Source organism: Coturnix japonica, chromosome Z (genome assembly GCF_054131305.1).
Source record: "Coturnix japonica strain WE chromosome Z, WE-NBRP24, whole genome shotgun sequence".
Lineage (NCBI taxonomy): Eukaryota > Metazoa > Chordata > Aves > Galliformes > Phasianidae > Coturnix > Coturnix japonica.
The window spans coordinates 59,275,056-59,296,690 of NC_140702.1; the positions used below are offsets into that span (position 1 = coordinate 59,275,056).

At 37.1% G+C, this 21,635-nt stretch overlaps 1 protein-coding gene across 11 annotated transcripts in view; it reads right to left on the reverse strand.

Annotated features, from left to right (window-relative positions):
* Nucleotides 1-5,337: 5,337 nt before the first annotated feature.
* The window catches only part of ADAMTS6 (ADAM metallopeptidase with thrombospondin type 1 motif 6), a 145,395-nt gene continuing 129,097 nt past the window's right edge, over nt 5,338-21,635 (reverse strand). For 7 of the 11 annotated variants that reach the window (XM_085528325.1, XM_085528329.1, XM_015848618.3 and 4 more), the window contains 4 exons: nt 19,951-20,155; nt 13,705-13,881; nt 12,270-12,426; nt 5,338-8,795 (listed from right to left, as the gene is read on the reverse strand). In XM_085528325.1, coding sequence (XP_085384451.1) covers nt 8,686-8,795; nt 12,270-12,426; nt 13,705-13,881; nt 19,951-20,155 — 649 coding nt within the window. In that variant the 3' untranslated portion in view covers nt 5,338-8,685. The remainder of the gene's footprint in view (nt 8,796-12,269; nt 12,427-13,704; nt 13,882-19,950; nt 20,156-21,635) is intronic. The other 4 variants (XR_014939183.1, XR_004305532.2, XR_014939182.1 and 1 more) reach the window with 2 other exon arrangements.

Consider the following 21,635-nt stretch of genomic DNA (forward strand, 5'->3'; position numbering starts at 1 on the left):
CAACATAATAAAATGGGAGGCATCACTTTCAGAGCAGACCTCATATGTGGACCAAAAGCTGATGATGAATTATCAGGTTTCTGACTTTGTGCCTGATTTGTATTTTCTGGGAAAGCAAGAGAGGGTGGTGGCAACATTTCCTTTGTACTGTCCTGAAGTTCAGGGTCCGTGGTACTTTTGTGAAAGAAGGAATATGTGAGAAAGGATGCTGCTGCATAGCAGCTGAGACTTTACCCATTACTATATAGGTGGCATAATTTCTGTTTCTTATCTGATGGGAGATGTTACAGATGAGAGTGTGGACAGAATATCATCTGTGGGCTCTTGCAGTTTTCAGCTCTAGTACAGTCCCTTGAAATGACTGAGTAGGAGGCAGCATCTCACTATGACAGGTTGTCATTTTTATAAAATGGGAGAAAAGCTTAAAATTTGATGAACAGTTGCACTCACAGAAAAAGACCATCAGCTCTTCTTATGAAGTGTATATTCTCAGCTATAACAGGACATTACGATTCTATAATTTATCCTGCAAGCCCTTGTAGTTTAGTAATGCTTGATGATATTTGTTTTCTACTGAACGACTTGTGCAATTACTTGAACCCAGCTGTTTCCTACTTCTTGTCTCACCCTAAAAGAAGTACTTTTCTTTCTAGTGTGGCTTAACACTGGAGGAGAAAAAATGCAATACAAGTAGAGCATGAGGCTTAAAAAAAGACTGAGAAAAGTGACTCAGTTTTGAATTTGCATTAGTGTTTGGTTGTTGTTTTTTGTTTGTTTGTTTTTCCCTAAAGACACTTCCATAATTTTTTTAGCATTAAGGCACACTGTTCTTTTTTGAACTGCATGGTGTTCTGAACTTCCACATGCAAAGTCCGTGTACTCTTGAGCCTTTAAAAGCAGGCTCCAAGAGGAGCATGAATTTTATGAAAACAAACATAAGCCACTGAATACACACAGTGTGTAATACTGAAAAGATGGGGAAGAAAAAAGACAAGATGGCATTTTACCCCTAACCACAGCATTCCATTTGCACGAATTCAGACACCTTGCGCAAGGTGATGCTTTCACAACTGATGTGCTGAAGCCACAGAGGGACGATCAAAATTTTAGCCTCAAGTTTACCAAAACTTGTTCCCAGTCTCTTACCCCTTTTGTGATTTCTGGTTTTATTTTTGAAGGCATTAAGTGTCAGATTGTTAACGAGGAACATACCTCCTGGCAGATCTTTGGGATCCTGACAGCCAGCTGAGAGTCACCATGCCTGAAGCCACATTCACCAGTTCTACCAATCTTCTGCTACAGCATGGAGTCCATGGTGCCAGAACTGTGTTTGGATCATACTGGAGGGAAAAGAGCCACAGGGAGAAAACTTTTCTCTCTAAAGGAGAAAGGGAGTGAAGGGGAGAGCTCAAAGTCAGGAAACTGAAGTCACAAACCCATATCTCTCCAGAGGTTTTTTCTACATTAAAATTTGTGATCAGCATGTTTGCAAGAATGGACATAAAGTGCACTGCAACTTATCTTAAGGAGGAATATACTGCAGAAGAATATTAATGTCTTAAGATGTGAGATCTTTATTAGGCTGACTAGGACAAAAAAAAGTTTGTGAAGGTGCATGGTAAGACAATTCAGGCCATGGCCATTGAGCATTACAAGCAAAGAGTTTTACTGATGACTACAAGAAGTAATACACTAAGCTAACCTCTAGATCCTGGCTAGAAATTCCAAAACAAACTGATGACTTGTTCTTGTATTTTGCCTTTGCAGCTGGTACAAAACGCAACTTGAAGACTTTTTGCTTTTTATTTAAATAAGATGTCTTGTTCTTTATTTCACAATGATTCTGAGCAAGCTGTGGTTAATTGGTATGAGCAATTTATGGTTGTTATACCTCCCCTCCTCCACAGAAACTCAGTTACCAGCAGTATCCTTGATAAAATGTTTGTGAAGGATAATACATTTGAAGTCAAGTGTTATCTGCTAATTGACAGGATGGTTTCAACAATGTAACCTTATCTTAGGTAAATAAACTTCTAAGAAAGCTTTGAGCCACAAAGGGCAAACGAGATGTTTGAGATTCCTTTTTGCTGCAGAAGGTCTTGTTTTGATAGTGTATTTAAATAGCAAAGGCTAAATGTGAAGGAGAATCTAAGAGACAAAAGAGAGACTCTGTTTCCTCTGCTTATATTTGTTCTTAACTCAAGATCTTGAGGGGGTCTTTAATTACTGTTGAAAACTTGAGAAAAAATAAATAAATACATATATATATCACTTGTTTGAAAGCAAATAGTTACATTTTACTCTGGTATTTTTTTTCTTTAGATTTTTGTTTAGGTTTCTGATTTAGTTTTTACTCTTTAACAAAAAATTCACAAATCGGACAAAACTAGGCTTTTTAACATGCAGTGCAGTGTTAAATTAAAACATCAGATCAAAGGCAGCAATACTACACGCTGACTGTGAGACTCCACAATCATGAGAGAGAACAGTGAGAAAGATGTGGTGCAGTCCCAGGGGAAGAAGAAGATGGAGGGAAGTTCAGGTCCAGGGTGCAGAGGCTGAGCAAGGAATGAGCCAGCCCTAGAAACAGACTGCAAACTTGTCTAATACACAGAGCTGTTACTCATACTGGGCCCTGACTCTGTCTCAGATCAGTATTCAAAGGATAATAGAGTGTATTGATCCTAATGCATTGCACTTCTGTATGATGGTTTGCTTTGTAAGCATAGTCGACCTCTAAGCAACTGTGGTAATAAGAACTTAAAATTCACTCTCAATTTAATATTGTCTCCTGAAATTTCAGCTAAGTCTGGAGTCCTCGTACTTCCATAGAGATACAGCTGGAAAACACTCCCTCCCACACATGCAGAACTGTTACCTCATCTTACTTGTACAAGAAGTGTTACTCAATACCAGTCTGTGTTCAGGGGAAGAGAGATTTTCAGTCCTACACACAAGACTGATTCTCATTACAAAAGATAAATAATATTACATTGGGATTTCAAACAATAATGACAAATGATTTTGTTATGTTATAAACACTGTAAAAACAAGTGTACAGCTCTTAAGAGTTTGAGTCAAAAGGTGGATGAGGAGGGAGGAGAGAGTTAAAAACACTGCACTCTGTTTAGCTTTGAAGAAATTAGCTTCTAAGAGCCATGTCTTAGCCCATACCAGCCAGGCCAAATCTGATCCCTCTGGGTGGTCATAGCAACCAAAGCCTGGAGCTCTCTCTGGCTGAGCATTCACTTCTAGCTTCCAAAATGCTTCCTTTGCTATCTGGAGTTGTGATCTGATGGGTCTGTTCCAAACAGGATTACTAAAGAAGTGAGGTTATTTACTAAACAATTACCATAGGTGTTCTCCAAAAAGGTCTTACAGCTGTCTTATAAAGGTGGCATCTTCTCACTCTTACTGCAGAAATGCAAGTTTATAGCCTTTCAAGGTCATATTTCAGTTATTTCCTGACTGGCAGCTGTACAACCTATCACAGCCTATCAAGCTCAATAAAATGTCAGTCATGTGCAGAAACAGGCAAAAATAAATGACACAATGTGCTCAGGTGATACACCACCTTAAGGGACACAGTATCTTTAAGTGCACACCATGCTGCATTCGGAGTGGCAATGTTTCCTAAACTGGACATGAACTCCCCTTTTAGCAGGGCCAGATATACTTGGGAAGCTACCAAGTCCCTAGAGCTGTAGTGAACCTTGTTATGTGGCCGACTCAGCCCTTATAAATCCATTTGGGATTCCATCCTGTTTACTGCATGCAAATGCTCTTACACCAGTCTGTCTAGGACAAAGATTGGAGGGACCACACAAATGCAATGATCCATCCTTTCCACCTCATCGTCGTTTGTGGTGAAGGGAAGACAGCCAAATAGGGCGTCACTGCTCACTGAAGGACAGCCTCAGCTTAGTAATGGCTTTCTCTTAAGACTCACAGATTGATGACTGACTGACTCCAAATCAGACTCACAGGACTCATCCATAAGGGTCCTGGATTTTAGTTCCTTGTAATTAAAAAAATAATAATAAATTAAAGTCAGCAGAACAATCAAGGCCTGTTCAGCATTCTAGAGAGGGTATTTAAGAGTTTGTCTAAGAGATTAAATTCAGCTAGGGGTTTTATTAATGAAGGAACAATTGTGGGAGATAGAAGGGAAATCTGACGGAGGCTAAGCAGAACCTCAGGTAAAAATGGTATCTAATGAAAGACGGATACTACAAGAAATAAAATAGAGTAAAAAAGTATAACAGAGAATTGTAGCAGCAGGATTGGCTCTAGAATAACATTATGGATGTAAGAAGGATGCACTTCAGAAGACTGAAGGGAGTTTTGTGTGCTGGGAACTATGTGGCTAGCTTAGGTGATGTTAGGTATAAAGTAGCGGCAGTAGGAAAAGAGAGGGAAACACCAAGAGCGTATGTTTCACTGTGTGCAGCTTCTTGGGGTAATCCAAAACACAATTGCTCCAGGGGGGAAAAAATACTGAAAACTGAACAATATTGGAGGAGTATCAGGTAATAAACTATAGTGTGAATGGACATGGGAGGTGTCAGCCGTCTCGGAGTCACAGAGGAAACTGTTCTTACGCCAAGTAATTTACTAAGACTATTCTATCTCTGACTTATGAATTGGAAGGCAATAATACTTCTTGATAGTAGATAGAAATATTGGTACCTTTGAAATATGCAGTTGTTTTTTGAATCCTCATTAGTAAACAGTATTAAAAAGAACAAAAACCCAAAGCCAAGATTATCAAATGCCTTGTCAAAATATTTACGTTTTTGTAATTTCTTTTGACCCTTACTCTTATTAAGAGCAAATATTTTAATGAAAACAGAAGGTGTTCTGGAGAAACAGAAAACATTCTACAGGGCTTTATCACAGATTTCAGTACAGGATATTTTAACTGCATCCCGTAAGAAAAAGAAGCATCTTTCAACAACAATGACCTAAGCACCAAGTTCTCCAAATGACTTTGTTCCCTACATTTATGGTTTCCGATAAACTTCAGATAAAGCCTTAAAAGCTCAATGCAAGAAGGACATTTTATTGTTATTGTTGACTGACTGGTAATGAAGTAATCCCAAGGAGTACAGGATATTTTGATACCATTAATCTCATTCATGATCTGCACATATTGCTTAGGCTAAAGCATTATTTAATAATGCACACAATGATATTGTTGACTTTCCCTTACTCTTGCTGATGAGCGACAAACTGCTGAATGACAGAATTCTGACAAAACGTTTAGATGCCAGAAGCAAACATTAAGCAAAACATTAAGAACTGGAGCAACTGCAAGTCAGACAACAGGACCATGGGTATCATTCTTAAAAGCTGCAGTTTTATTTTACTAAATTGTCTATGTTAAAAACAAATCTGTGCCTGGTGTGGAATTTCACTGCATCAAGTGTTACAATATTTTTGTTTTCATTAAAAGCAGAAGATTGCATGTACAACAAGTGTTAAGAAACATGACAATAAATTAGAATATAATTTACAAAAAGCAAAAAATAATAATAATAAAGTAACAGTGTACCACATTAATACTGAGTATAAAATAATAAGCAACTAATCACAATAATACAAAGGTAATTTCAGTCTGTATTATTAAGGATATCTATGTAACATTCACTCCATTACAAAGTTCCTAACAAAATGGCCTATTTTGGGGTGTACACACCTTAAGGGGTTAATCTGTAGGTTTTTCTTTGTTTTGATCTTCTTCAGCTGATAGCATTGCTCAGTGAAAGTACTGGCAGCAAACTGATTTCTGTATTTAATATTCTACTATTTGATTCTAGGCCTGTCATACTTATAGCCTATACAAATAGTCCTATTGTCACTATTTAGGAATATAACACTATTTAGCTTAGATTACATAGTTGGCTACAGCGTAGCAGCAGCAATGAACTGTGCTGTGGAAACCAATTATTTTTCTCTGAATTAGTCTGAAGTGTTGCTTAGTTTGTAAATCCACATACATTCTGTTTGTTCCCTTTAACAATACGATTCAATGTTGCTCCAGGGAGTTCTTTAAATTCCAGCCTCAGAGCTGTTACATTGAGTAAACATGGGACTCCCTAGTGTGCTAGCACCAGTAAGAGAGCAAAATGGGTCTTTGGAAACACTCCTTACCATTTTCATGTCCTAGGTGAGGTAAAAAAAAATACATATAAAAAAACACTTTTCTTGTTAACTGAAAAGACACATTATCTGATAAACACAATCATGCCCTGGAGAAAACCGGACCCTGATACAGAGAGGCCTCTTGCTTACAGAATGCTATAGCAATGCCTTTCCCTTTTATTGTATTTTGACTTAACCAGGGCATGCTAGCACCAAGGTGTTTTGTCAAAAGAACACAGAAAGTTGACTCACTTAACTGAGAAGGACTACAATCTGCCCCTGATCCATATGTGCAACTCCCAAAGGCTGTTTACTGGTGTCAGTTTTAACAGGAGTTGTTTACATAGTGATGAGAGCAGCAGATAAGCATACATGAACAAAGGCAAGCCAACTGAAAATGAGTTCCACTGGTCACAGGCATAACAAAATGAAAATACTGGCAAGAGGTAGCAGATGGCAAAATTCTGATGGTAATGAATATGTGGATTACACAAAACCCCACTGAGAGATTGTCAGTATATTAGGGGCATTTCATAGTATGAGTCCTCTTAATAGTATCTACTTTTCCATGTTAATTCACATTAGTAAATACCGTGCAACACATTTGGCCTGTTATTGGTAAAATACACTGATACACTTCAACCTCATCATGTTCTGAAATCAATCATCTTTCACTGAAAAGTGTACTTGTTTAAAAAATTAAAAAAAAAAAAAAGTGCTATTTGAGTTAAAATTTGTAATATGTTATTGTTCACATAATTTTAATTGCACTACAACAAAGGAGGCATAGTTGGACACAAAAAGCACATTCATCAAGTACCTGCTGCAAACTGCAAGTGTTCAAGTACAACATATTAATATAAACTAGTACCCACTTTTCTTACCTCCTTGTTGAGCCTGTAACTGAGAAGTGAAGGGAAAGAAGAGTACGACATTTTGCTTTTTTAATGGTAGATTCTTGGATATGAATTGCCTAAGTAGTTTGGTTTCACATTGAAAAACGCAAGGTAATTGGTGAGTACTAAAATAACGTTAATATGAAGTAAGTGGATTATGGCCGCAGAATAGTTGAAATAGTTAAAATCATATGGAAACTAGCGACTAATCCAGAGACAGGATTTTCTTCCAGTCTCATACTGAAAGCTGCCTCAAGCTTTAAATATGATCCAGCTTGAAATGTGTACTTGGCCATTCAGGTCAAGGTGGCCAGACTTAATTCTAGCCACCCCTTTTCCAGTGTGCCTTACCCCTAATAGCCTGGCATGTACCCCAGCTCAAGCACATTCCTGACTTCTCATTTTAACAGAATCTATATATCCCCACAAGTCTTTGGTTGTAACCTTGTCTACTATGATATGGTCTCCTGAACTGCAGACTCACATATTCTTCCTCATAAACAAATACCCTTCCATTACAGTATCAAAGAAGGGAACATCTGGAATCCATTTAACTTTCAGCTTTGCAAAGGATCGTTGTTATTACACAGTAGGCTTATCTTTCGCACTGATACTTCTTGGTCTTGGAGAATCAAAAGCAACACATAAAACAGATCTGGATGCCCACTAAATTCCCACTAAATATCCACTTCTTTGTGGATAGTGATGTAAACAAAAGTGCGCTGGAGTCAAAGTCTTACATTCTAAGCAAGCTGTACCGCAGTAGCGAAAGGGCTGGCAATACAGTCTTCACTACTATTGGAGTCTGCCTCCCCCGTGGAATTGAAATATGTTCCCTTTTAGTGGACACCTCGGTTTCGCTTGTACAAAGGTTATAAAACTGCAACACAGATTTCATTTCATTTCATTTCATAGCATACTTGTACTTCATGCACCACTGCAATAACTGTTGCACCTTTTAAAATAAAGTCCCTCATGGTTGTTCTACTGAGTATAGCTTTATATGTGTCTCACAGCAGTATTCAGGAAATATGGATTACTCCAAAGGGAATTAGGTGGAATGAAGGAAAAATACATTTTTTATTATTTTTTTTTAATTTCTTCTCCTTAAATAACATTTCCAAACTCCTTCTATAATTTAAATGGTGGTGCTGTGTCATGAGATAAAATAGTTTTCATTTTTAAGCTATGACTTAACATTTTTTTTGTTTGATTCTTCTTTACTTCCATAGTAGACCAAGTCATAACAGCTACATTTTAAACAGTTTTAAATAGAAATGGATTCAGTGTCATTGCTAAGTCCATAATAAAAATTATTTTAATGGTCCAAGGAGGTAAACAGACTATTGGATTGAGTCAAAAGAACACAAATGTTCCACAGTAAGCTATTCTATATGTGTTATGTGGATCTTTCCAATTTGGCATGCCCTCCTTATACTGTGTCCAGCACTTTGGATGAATAAATCCCACTTCACAGAAGTTAAAATAATATTGAAATCCTGTCAGCTGGGGCTGACCAGTGGTTACGTTTTCCACAGGGTAATGCATTTCCAAGGACGTCAATCTTATTCCGCTGTGTGGCTCTCTTCAATAGACACGCTTCCACAATGATAATAACAAGGCACATTCTCATGCTTTCTGTGGGTCAGTGTCCTTGGCAGGTCTTGCAGCACATCTGCCTGAAGTATGCACGACTGCAGAACTTGAACTTCAGCACCAGTGGGCAATATGCCACTTTGTTCACATCTTTGCACTCTAATAAAGAAAGGTATTAAGGATGAAAAAAAAAAAATAAAAAAATTAGAAATAAAGAAAATTTGAGATTTAACACATTCCTGCTCTATCCATCCATCTTACTATACTTTACTTATCTGTTGTAGTACACAAACCACGTACTTTATAAAGTCATAAAAAAGTCTGCAGGGCTTATCTCCCAGGCACTTAGAAGTGTGCCCACTTTGTCTTGAAAGAATTACCATTTATTGGGACAAATGACCATTTTAGACAGGTAGGAAATATGAGTAATTTTTCTTACAATACTTTTACAGCTTCTTTCTCTGGAGTTACTTCATTCATCCATCAGATTATCCAAACTCTAACATGACTTGCACTGTTTGGTACCATGCCTGTGCACTTGTAAGAAGCCTTGAAATATTATATGCATAGTAGCGAACAGGGAAGGGAAAAACAAAGTATTATGAATAATGGCACAAACAGCATGCGTTCAGTGACTTGACTGAATTTTGGATTATACTCTAGGCTTGGTTCCACACATCCACACTTTCCTTTAAGCAAAAGTCATTTTAATGGCTATAAGAGACAAGTTAGAGTATTTTTTCATGCTTGCATTCTCCCTGTAAGCTGGGCTTACTGCCTCAGCAGCTACAATGGCAGGAACTTTCCCAGGATGAGAAGAATTCTGCCTGCCACACGGAGGAACGATTCCTGTATTTCCATCCTGTACAAGTTGTATGTAAAGTGACGTGTCCATGTACATTACATGAGCAATACTGGAATATACCACACTTCTCCTTTGGCCCAATTTCCTTTCAGTAGAAAGAAGGTGGTAGTAGGGAACAGAATGGTTTGGTCTACGTCCAGTTCTTACTGTGATATAGCTGAAGATGGCTTAATCTGAGAGCTCTGTGGTACACTCAGGTTATACATCTGAGATATTGCTACTGCAACCCACTGCAGATTTGCACTACAATGAAGTAAATGTACTGGTAGAAGTCTGATACAGGATTTATATCTCCAGCTAAAAGCATTTGTACATTGTCTTCCTGGCTGACTTTGGCAAAGAACTTTGCTTCATTGGTAGGAAGACAGAGGGGATGTATAATGAGAAAAAGCAAAACACACAAATTAATGTTGCAAAAATGATGTGGGAAGAACAAAATTAGATGAGTTCAGCAGAAAATAATTTATCTCAAAAGAATGCTGTAAGGTTGCTCCAACAAAGAGTTTAGTGGGAAAAAAAAGAGTTGAAGAAGATGTTTAATGTCACAACATAGATCCTATTTTTATTTTACAAACACTGTATCCCTAAACTTTTAACTATTATTTTATGTAAACTACCTATACTTTCCCAAAGAAAGTGCTTCCAAGGAGGTCATAAAAAAGATCAATGTACAGTGGAGCTACTCAAGCTTCCCAAAAAATTTGAACATTCTTATCTTGTGTTAGCAAAACCATGAAACCACAATGAGCTTTTAAACGGGAAAGTAATCCCCTCGGCTGCAAACTACTGAACAAGTGATTGAAGATACTTCTTTCTAACAGTGGGACCCCAAGCACAAGGTAGTGCTAGTGGGTAGCATTTGGACACAGTCTCTATGTACAAGCAGACATGCTATGCTACATACATGCGCTCCCAAGGGGCAGAACTTTCCTTCCCTGAAGCTTGAAATACAGGCACAAAGTAGATAACCCATTTCATCTTAAGAGAAACAGAGTGTACATAAAGGCAAAGAATGTCCTTTTCAGAGAATCACAGAGTGGCCTGGGTTGAAAAGGACCTCAAAGATCATCTAGTTTCAAGCTCCTGCTGTACACAGGGTAGCCAACCAGGCTGCCCAGAGCCACATCCAGCCTGGCCTTGAATGCCTCCAGGGATGGGGCATCCATAACCTCCTTGGGCAACCTGTTCCAGTGCATCACCACCCTCTGGGTGAAAAACTTCCTCCTAATATCTAACCTAAACCTCCCCTGTCTCTGTTTAAAGCCATTCCCCCTTGTCCTGTTGCTATCAACCCATGTAAACAGTTGTGTCCCCCCTCCAGTTTACATGCTCCTTTCAAGTACTCGAAGGCCATAATGAGGTCTCCTTGGTTGCTTCTCTTCTGATCATCTTAGTGGCCCTCCTCTAGACTTGTTACAAGAGTTCTGTGTCATTCTTGTGCTGAGGGCCCCAGGCCTGGACACAGCACTCCAGATGGGGTCTGACAAGAGGTGAGTAGAGGGATACAGTCACCTCCCTCTCCCTGCTGGCCATTTCTCTTCCAATGCAACCCAGAATACAATTGGCCTTCCAAGCTGCAAGTGCACACTGCTGGCTGTCGGTATGCAACTGGCCAAATTAGACTGCTGGCTAAAGAGCAGAAGTGCAACTGGAATACCACAAATCCACAAATCCCAGATTTTTTCCAGTGAAGGAGCAGGTCCTTGGAAAACACTATTGCCAACAACCTCATTTTTAGTTACCCAGCAAAGCTCCACTTTGAAACCTATGAACATGCAGAGACATACATAGCCAGAAATTGCCTGATGGCATCCGTCTATAGGAGATCAGTGTATTTTCCTGATAACTGAAAAAAATTACTAATGTAATGATAATAAATAATCTTGAAATTAAGAGGAGACTGAAACTTAATCATGACCACATGAAAGTACTTTCCTTCCTTTGGAAAAGAGATATTATTTATGGTTAGAAATAAAATAATATCCTTTGAGTTTTGAAGGACAGAAAGTTCCCTAAATTGATCATTGTCTGAAGATTACTTAAGAGCACATAATAAGAATGGAAATTAAAGTAATTAAGGAGAAGTCAAGTATGAAGACATATTTCAAATGATAACAGGGAATGACAAGCCACTATTTAAACTTTAAACTTCATAACTAATAAATAACATTCTTATAGACAAACATCAATGTATTTATGGTAAGAGTTATGTATGTTTTGTTTCATCGAAATATCCCCATTTGACAGACTGTTTTGCGGACAGAGGAATTTTAATGTTAAAATTAGAATGAGCTGAAAAGTCAAAGTATTCAAACAAAATTGTAGCACCATGCAGCATTAAACCTACAGTCCCTGTTTTTCAATGAATGTGCAATTACTGCTTTTCATCATGCTAACCACTGATGGAATAGGTACAAACTTGGTGGATTAAGAAGTATGTCACCTCCACCCCCCCGCCCCTCCACCCCCCGTTTTTATCTACATTTCCAATGAAACAATAAAGAGACTGGAAAATAACAAAACAAAATTACAGTATTTTGCCTGTGGCTATATACATAGCTTGCTTGTATTTAAATAAAGAACCTATATTTAGCTTCTCGTTGACTTCACCTTGGATGAACAATGACCAAATGGAAAATAATTGCAAAAAATTAAGTCAGAGGCTGGGCAATTGTATAAGTAGAGTTTTATTAATAAAAGAATACATTTGTATTGACCAACTTACTTCACTCTTCCCAGATTAAATTATGTTGAGATAGTAAACTTACCTTCTGTGTTGGAAATGGGAGTGCTGTCACATTTACTTTCACACTGTTGCATTGATGGAGGTCTGTGTGTTTCTGAACACTCACTGGATGCTTGTCCGGTATATGAGAGGCACTGCACTGTTCGCATCTGTTGCCCAAGACCACACTGTGCAGAACACTGAAGATAAAATACACAAAGCAGTGAAACAACAGGGATCCATTTTTTAAATATAAAACTACATAAATGAAAGCAATCAGGAACAGGACATATAGACAAAGTTTCAAAAAGGCATCTGGAGAGATTTGGTCAATACAGAAAATAATTTTCATAAAATATTTAGGACTTTTCTGTTTAACAAAATTAACATGTATGTCTTTGCAAGAAAATACAGCAATCCAATCTTAGCTCCCAAAAGAGATCAGAGTTGAGGTAGGAATACATAGTTTACAGTATTTCACATATCACATTTGAGTTTAATTGCATATTTTCAAGGGAGAAAGTGTTTACTTTAGAACAAAGAGAATTAAAATAAAGGACAGCAAGAATTCAAATCTGCTAAAGGGCTATTTTAAGGACAAAGACAAGTATCTTTCAAATAGAAATACTTTGTGGTTTCAGTACTTTTTTATTTTCTATAATTAAACAGCCTTGTTTTAAGACTTACATAAATTTATGAATAATAAGTGTCTGGACAACCAGCATAAAAGAAAATATGGACTGCAAGTTAATTAGACTGTACTAAGACAAATTACTGCCCCCTGGTTAGGCTAAATTATTTTCATTGCTGGCTTTTACTCATTTATTTTCTTTACAGAGAAAAAAACAGAGAAAATACCAACTTATTAATTAATAGGAGTCCATTGATCATAAGTAAGACGCAAGAACATGATGAAAGAAACTCAGTACATCCTGTTCTGAAACACTGCATAATTGGCAGCACAATTCAGCCTGAGCTGCAACAACTTAGACCTTCAGAAATAAAGCAAATTTTATGTAGGATCATAAATCTAATTTTTTTTTTTGCCTGCTACATATCTTTCTGTACAGTATGATATATGAATATTGTAAGCGGCTTTGTATTTCCATCGAATTTCTCAAACTAAATTCTATGTGTTTGTAACATACAGAAGCTTTAAATACTGCTGTATCATAAATTCCCTTTTCATAAAACAGTAGTAAGTAGTAAGTAGTAAGTAGTAGTAGTAAGTAACTGGTTTATTTACAAAAAACACATGCAGAAATTCATCCAGTAGAAACTTAATTACTGTCAATAACCCTTTACAGTTCAGCAAACTATTACCTGGCATCATACTTCCATCTGAGACAGACAGGAAAAGCTTTTACTTAAGCCATGGAAACTACTTCTTATTCATTTCCAGAAACATCTTTACCCTTAGAAGGTGCCAGACTGATTGATAATACGTAGCAGATTAATATCTGCATAGAGTACCTTACCTGTCCCCAGTCTCCAGTAACCCAGCGAGGAGGAGGACATCGACCTAAACTACAGCGGATGCGGACTGGAGGTTTGCTCTCCTCTTGGCACTGAGCAGCTGGAAAAGTTTTTAAAAGATCGCTGCTTTTGCAGAGAACAATTCGATGTTTAAATCCAGGGCCACATTTTGGTGTGCACTGAAAAAAGATTGATATAAACGTATAATGAAAATTCCAGCAAGACATCGCAACATGTGTCAGAAACGTTACTAAGGAAAAATAGAAGGATACATTTATGTTTGTACAACTGAACTATAATTTTTCCAAGATGGTAGTTTTAAAATGCTTAGAAACAAACAAACTGGCTGATGACTGCTGTACTGAGTATGCTTTTTGTATGTTTCAACTTGATAAAAGTATATTTCCAGTTTTATTTACACTATTTATTACTATTTGATTCATATATGAAAATGTTTAGGTTAGTTTTAAGAGAAGTTTTGCTGCAAACTAAAAAGGTTTGCCATATGTAATGTTATGAGACAAACTTGAGTAAAACTCCCTGTTCTGCTTATATTTTTTTACACAAATCTTTTGTACCCTAAATACATCTCTACTAGAAACCTAACAGAAGGCAGAGAAGGAAGATCTGTACCTCTGGCTGAAACATAGAAAGAATTAAATATTTATATTAAGTAGAGTGTAAAAGCAAATGACAACGAATACGTTACATCTTCTGAATCATAATCATGATTCCTTGGCTCTGGTCCAAATTCCATGGAATACTGCATTTATTTATTTTTCCCCCACAAATACTTCACATGAAATATAAAAACATTAAAGCAGGGACTAGAAGAAAGCATCCTTTCCTAGCTGAGGAGGTCTTCAACCTTAACTGGAGCAGAGTGCTTAAAAATGACTTGCATTCAATTTCCTCTTCTTGGTTCCTATGAATTCCATGAAACGTCAGCATGAGAGAGAAGGCTGACACAACCTGCCAGCAATAGCAAGGGCAGTCTACAGGTTAGTGATTAGTACACTTTGTGAAAACAGCAGGAGACAGACAGACCTGAAACTTGTTAAGAGTTGTGCAGAGCTGCGTTCTGTGCTCTGAGTGTCACATTCTAAAACTTGAAATACTATAAAAATGCAGACAACTATCTAGCACAGCTGACTCTTAAAACAGCCGGGTAGGTACTGCTGTACTGAATGTTCGTTAGACATGCTCGAAGAATGCCTTCTAAGTTGAGGTCTCTGGAGAGGATATGGACAAAAGTGCATAGCATGTGAATCACTGTGTGGCTTTGGGAAGAGGCTGGCATCCAGTTTCTCCTGTGTGTCAAGACAGGAAAAAAGCAGAACTTCTGATAATCAGTAAAACAAACATAAAAATCCTATCTATGATAGTTTCATAACCTCAAGAAAATGGTATCAAACAAACAAAACTTTGAAGGTCAGCTCTTGAATTCCGGTGCATCAACTTTCAAGTCTCATGTGAAGTGCCCAAAAAACTGTAATAAGTGAGACAGACTACACCCAATGCCCAGAAATGAAAGTGAAGTAAGAAGACAGGTTGCCTACAATAATACTGAATCATGAAAAATAAAAAATGTCAGTAAAATTAAGCAAAGCTACATGTCTCCAAAGCAAATGAAAGACAAAATACCCTAACAAACAAAACCAGAAAATATTGTACCCCACCACAGCAGGGCTGCAGCATTTCTGACTCGTGGAAGCCATAACTAACAGTAACATGAACACAAAGAAAATGTTCTCGTCTCTGATACAGCTCTTCCCAATAAAGCCTTCAGTTCTGCAGCTTTATTAACTGGAACAAAACCAAACAAACCCAGAACTAATTCACAGAGTGCAGTCAAAGCTCAACTACTGCAGTGTGACTGTAATGGTAAAACTGATATTCTTCAAGAATCACAGAATATCCTCAGTTGAAAGGGACTCACAAGGACCATCATGGTCAACTCCTGCGCCCACAGAGGACCAGCCAAAATTCAGACCCTGTGCCCGACAGCACAGTCCAAACGTAAGTCCAGCAGCTTGGGGCTGTGCCGACTGCCCTGTGCAGCCTGTTCCAGAGCCTGATTACCCACTGGCAGTGCTGGGCATGGTGCACCCCAGGGCACAGCTGGCCCTTTGGTGGCCAGGCACATGTTAATTTGCCATCAGTCAGAGCCCAAGATCACTCTCTGTGGGGCTGCCCTCCAGCCTCTCATTCCCCAGTGTGAACATATAACCAGGATTGCTCTTTCCTCAGCACAGAATCCAGCACTTGCTCTTCACAAACGCAGTGTGATTAGTGATTGCCCAGCCCTCTAATTGGTCAATCTCTCCACAAGCTCTCTCCAACCTTGGGGGAATCAACAGATTCTCCTAAACTAGTGTCATCTGCAACCTTACTTAGAATGCATTTGAACCCTGATGGAAACATTAAAGAGAACTGGCCCTGCACTAGTGTGTGGCTGCCAGCCTGACACATAACTTCATTTACTAGAACCGTTTGAGCCTAACCTACCAGCCAGTTGTATGCCCATGTTTTTGTCTAACTCTAAACTGAACATATTCTCTTTAGGATACTATGAAGAACAGCACTGAAAGCAAGATTTTCCATTGGATTCAATGGAAGATTTGTTCAAACCATCTATGTTCAAGTTCACTCTTATTTTCTCAACAAAAGCAATCAGACATGGCATTTTCACTGTTTTGACAATAATAATAATAATGATTATAATGCAAAAGAAATGTATGTGTATATCAAATACACATGTGTATATATTTATATATGTATTACATAGGGGTTAAAATACGTTATATTTCTGGGAACAGTGAGCAGAAAGAAAAAAAAAATCTCATTATATAGCTGTGGTATCATCAATCAAAACAACTTTGCCAAGCTACATCAAGCAAAATTTATATGAGAAAGAAGTCAGTACTTTTTCATAACCATGATAGAATACCATTACAACCCACTGCTTAGCAGAGCAAGAATATAGATAACATTAAAAATAATAAAATAAATAAAATTGTAATACATTTCTACTGTACAAAAGGCTGGATGTGGAAGATAAAGAGTACATAGTGCTGAGGATGACACCATAGCACAGACAACTACAGAGGAATATTTATGCCTCAGAGTACTTAAAATCATTAGGGCTCCATAATTAGTCAAATGGATACTATGACATGTTAGTTTTGAGACGATGGTCAGAAATTCCAATCAGAAATGAAGTACTATGGTAATGGTCACAAACCGCTTAAAAACTATTTATGCCACAGACATGATCTAAGAGTCTTCAACTGAACATGCTTTACTACTCATCCATTCTTTCCTTCTAATTCCTTCCTCTTCTGCTCCTTCCAAGTCTTATTCATTCCTGATGTACTGGAATACACTGTGTCTTCTTAGACTGGGACAAAGGCCACTTAAAATCTTTCCTGCCTTGCTTTGGATGCTCTATTTCTTACGTGAAATGCCAGCAAACAATAGAGTAAAAACAGAATTTTTTCACATAGAATAAGACACACATTAAAATTCACTGTGTCATTTCTAGGTTTCTTAAGGTCTTACTCTAAGGTGAGAAAAGTGCTCAGAGGAATTATTATTTTTTTAAATAGAATTAATTCAAGAGAAAAATTTAGGTATATTCAAAGAATGACTACCAGATTTACAATATCATATTGATCTATAAAACTTGGTAAAAGTACCAGAAGATTCAGAATACAAACAAAAGCATCTGTATGTAAAATTAATGAAAAAAAAAACAAACAGAAACACAATTGGAAGTTCACATTGTGTTTTAAAATCATTTTCTTTACCTAAAAGTTCACTAAAATGGCACTTCGTTCATAATTTCTTATGGAACAAAACCAGATAGTTCAATAGCATAGCAAATTGACATTTTACTGTTGTTCAAAGAAAAATAGTGTACATAATGGGAAAAAATGTCTACACAAGTAGTTTCTTTTAGAAGAACAGATGCAGATTATATTATGTAGGCATGAAATTCAGATTGCAAGGAGATGAACTACCTTCTACAACAGCTCACAACACTGTATTTTAACAGGCAGGTACTACAACTTTCAAATACTGCTGTAATACCTAAGCCACTATTAACTAATAATGGATGGAATCTCTATCCTTGTAGATATTGAAAAGTCATCTGGACATGGTGTTGGGCATGGTCTAGGTGATCCTCCCTGAGACGAAGGGCTGGATCACAGACCTGTAGATATCCCTGACAAACTAAACCATTCCGTGATTCTGTGAACCACATTACCTATATTAAATATATATACATGTTAAGAGCTCCTTTGTACTATTGGTATGGACATTAGTACAAAGAAGGAGCCTAGTAGTCTTGCACTTTCTTCTTCAAATTTCCAAAGGATGCAACAATTTTTGGAGATAAAAGTATGTGTGCATAGAAGAGATCTGTGCAACCACAAGCTCATTACCTTTCTTTATATTTGGTGATTAATAATTTATCTTGAATGAAAGTTCAAAGGAAAGCATGTATATGGAAAATGGGATACAATTAATCATGACTATACCACTGGTATATCATTCCAGTTTATTCTAATAATCTTTCATTTTTTCAGACAAAGAAAGTGGGCTTCTGTAAAGTACAGTACAACTGTTATCGTGAACAGAGCTTGAGAGCTTCTACCTGTAAAGACCTTTCAGGATCAGTCACAGGACTGACCTGATTCACATTTCTTCTCAGTCTTCTTAATAGTGACTACACAAAAGTAGTTTCAAGTGTTTGATGTTACACATATTACAGAAATTAGAAGCCAACACTGGCAACTGAACCAATCCCAGTGCTACAAGAGTATGTCTAAAGAAGGAATTGTAAACTTTGAAGACAAAAATAATTGAAGTGCAATTTGGCAGTATGAAGTGCAAGACAACACATTTCCAAAATGAATGAATAAATAAATAAATAAAATATCACAAATCACTATTTGAACTGGTATATCATTAACTAGAGTGACAAAAGAAAGATAAAGATACAGAGATAACAATAGTATATAAGATGGCTTTAAGTAATGAGTATGTTATGGCTGAGAAACAGAAAAAGGATTTTAGAATATACTGGTACGCAGTAGGCAATAGTATTTTCAGTAGGAGCAGGAAACAAAGGAACAAGGCACATCTAAAATCTCCTTTGGGGCAATATATTCAAATGTACAGATATGTAGACTTCAAAGTGAGATAGGAAATCAGAATGTGATCAGGTTTCATACGTTTCTGATGAATAACAGCAAGAAAAGAAGGGCTTGCTGCAGCTAATAAAAGCAAATAGATATAAACTAGCATGGAATGGAATTAGAGCACTTCTTGTAACCCAAAGAGTAAATTCAGGAACAAGTTTCTGGGAAGAAGTACAAAAGCCCCAAATAAACTAATTTTAAGATACAATTTAATCCATTTATGAAAGTAATTATTTATATGGCTGCATTTGACAGCAGAGACATAGACAGGACATAACTCATAAATACTTGTAAGTTTACAGAGATAACTTGAAAGTACTCCAAGATGAAAACAGGTGTGGTCTAAGAATCTAGAAGAGGATGGGTCTGAAAAAGCATAAAAGCATTTTTGCACTGTGATTTGCATGTATTACAGTCCCATTTAATTGTATCACAGATCAATCTGTCTTCTTAAAGCTGCACAGATTAACAAACTTCATATTTAATATTTGAGCAATGGCATGTCTTGGTTTATGCTATAACAAATACCACTGTATTTAACAGAAGATGTTCTTTCTTCAGTTGAGTGAGTAATGATTTTTGTATCTGCTTCTTAGGGCATGTTACTAAGAAAGATGATGCTTTACATCACCATGGCTACTTCACAAAAAACCTAGCAGCTTACTTTGTTTTATGATATTGTAAATGAATCAGTTCTTCTATTCAGCTGTTCACCTGTTCAAGAACCAATGGAAATGCAGTTTTTTTTCTTTAAGACAATTGTCTGATAGCAAATGCTTTTCTAATATTTGATATTTTGTTGTTTTCATGTATTTTACTATTTTTTTATTATGATTACTAACAACTGGTCATAATTACCTGACAAAATAACAGAACTAGAAACCTAGAAAATAAAGACAAAAACTGGTTCAATAATCCAAATGAACCAAAATTTTGAATTTTTCATCAATACTTCATGTGGCAAGCAGCAGTAGGAAATGTACCAATATTCATTGGTCAGAGCTCTTCTCTTATTGAGCTAACATAGCAAAATTTCCTTACTTCTGACCAGTCCAAAGCGACCCACTGTGGGGGGCAGGACTGATTGTTACAGGGCTCTTTCTCAATAGGCCGGTGTGTTAAACAGTTGGCATTGTCCAGTGTCTCTTCCTCAGAAGGTCCAATCTTTCTGATACAGAGAACTGTTCGTGAACGCACTCCTCCATCACAGGTCTTACTGCATTCTGACCAATCTCCTATAAACCATCTGAATAGAAAAAGTTAGGAAAGTCTATTACTGCATGTCAGAAATTGAGTAGATTATTGCACAAACCCAGAATACAGTTTCATCTGCTATTGCTGTTAACAATACACCTATTCAGAGTCAAATCAAGCAGACACTTACAAGTCTTTTAATTCATGCCTCACTGCAATCGTATCTTCCAGTAAACACTAATGATTTTTCTACAGTTGCAATTTCCAATCTAGTCTACAATAGTTAAAAAGGGGAGTTAAGCCTGACAAAGCTTCAGTTGTTTAAGTAGATTTCCACTGGACTTGCATGAAATCATCCATTTAAAAATGGTCTGCAATTGGAAATGTTTGTGAACCACTGTTGCAGGTTAAAGAATAAGTTATAAGCCAAGATGCTTGCCTCTTTAATAGAATTGCAACAATTGATCTCAGAATTGGCCTGTCAGAGATTATTTTTCATCTGATTATGAATGTTATCAACATGCTGCCAACATGCAAAAAAATGTCAGGCATGTCAGTTACTATGGATGCTAGTGGAAGTGTGCTTGGAGCAGCATCAGAAAATGTCACTGTCTAAAGCCTCAGTCAAAAATATGTGCTGCCATCCCATTTTGTTTTACATAAATTATTCTGTTACGGGCCTGGATCAACACAGTTTTTTTTTTTTTTTGCTCATTTTGAGGCAAGTCAGAGACATGAATAGATATGTCATATTCTGATATTATTGCAGTGAAAGAGAATCCATTTGTGACTCTTTGCCAACAAACTAATGCTTTTACCATGGCAGGGGGAACTAGAAGCTTTCCAGAGCTTGGCACTATGATTTGCTCACATGCATTCTCAGATACCTTCCATAGTTATATTCTATCACAATACAGTACTGTTAATTTTTTTTTAAAGAAAAAAACCTATGAAACAATCAGTGAGATCCAGAGATAGTCACCTGTATATTTTCTTAAAATCTGAAACCTTAGATGTTACCTACTTCAATGCAATCAAACATGGTCTTTGCTGCTGTTAGAAGCCTCAAATATAATGTAACTGGCATTCACTCAGGAGGTGGCACATAAGCATTTTCATTACCATAGTTTTTAAAAATCACCAGAAGGAAACTGGAATTGAGTTAAATAAGAAAAGTATTTAACTACTCTGTTAAAAGAATAAGCCTTAATGGCTGATGAGTTTTTCAGCCAAAATGGTCACGCTTCCTTAGGGAACCATCTCAAGGACAGTATTTCAACAGCCTTCACCTAGACAACCCTGGAATGTAAAGAACTAAGAGCCTTTTCTTAGCAGCTGGCACTTTCAATTCACCCTGTGGGGAGCATCGGACTGCAGGGAGATAAGGAATTAAGTGCTTTGTCATATGCAAGCATCTGCTTATTAGTATATAATTAATACATAATACAATCAATATATACAATTGCTTTCTGAGTCTTGGTAATTTGGGCTTTACTGTGTTTGTGGATTTGCCTGATGGACAATCTAAAATT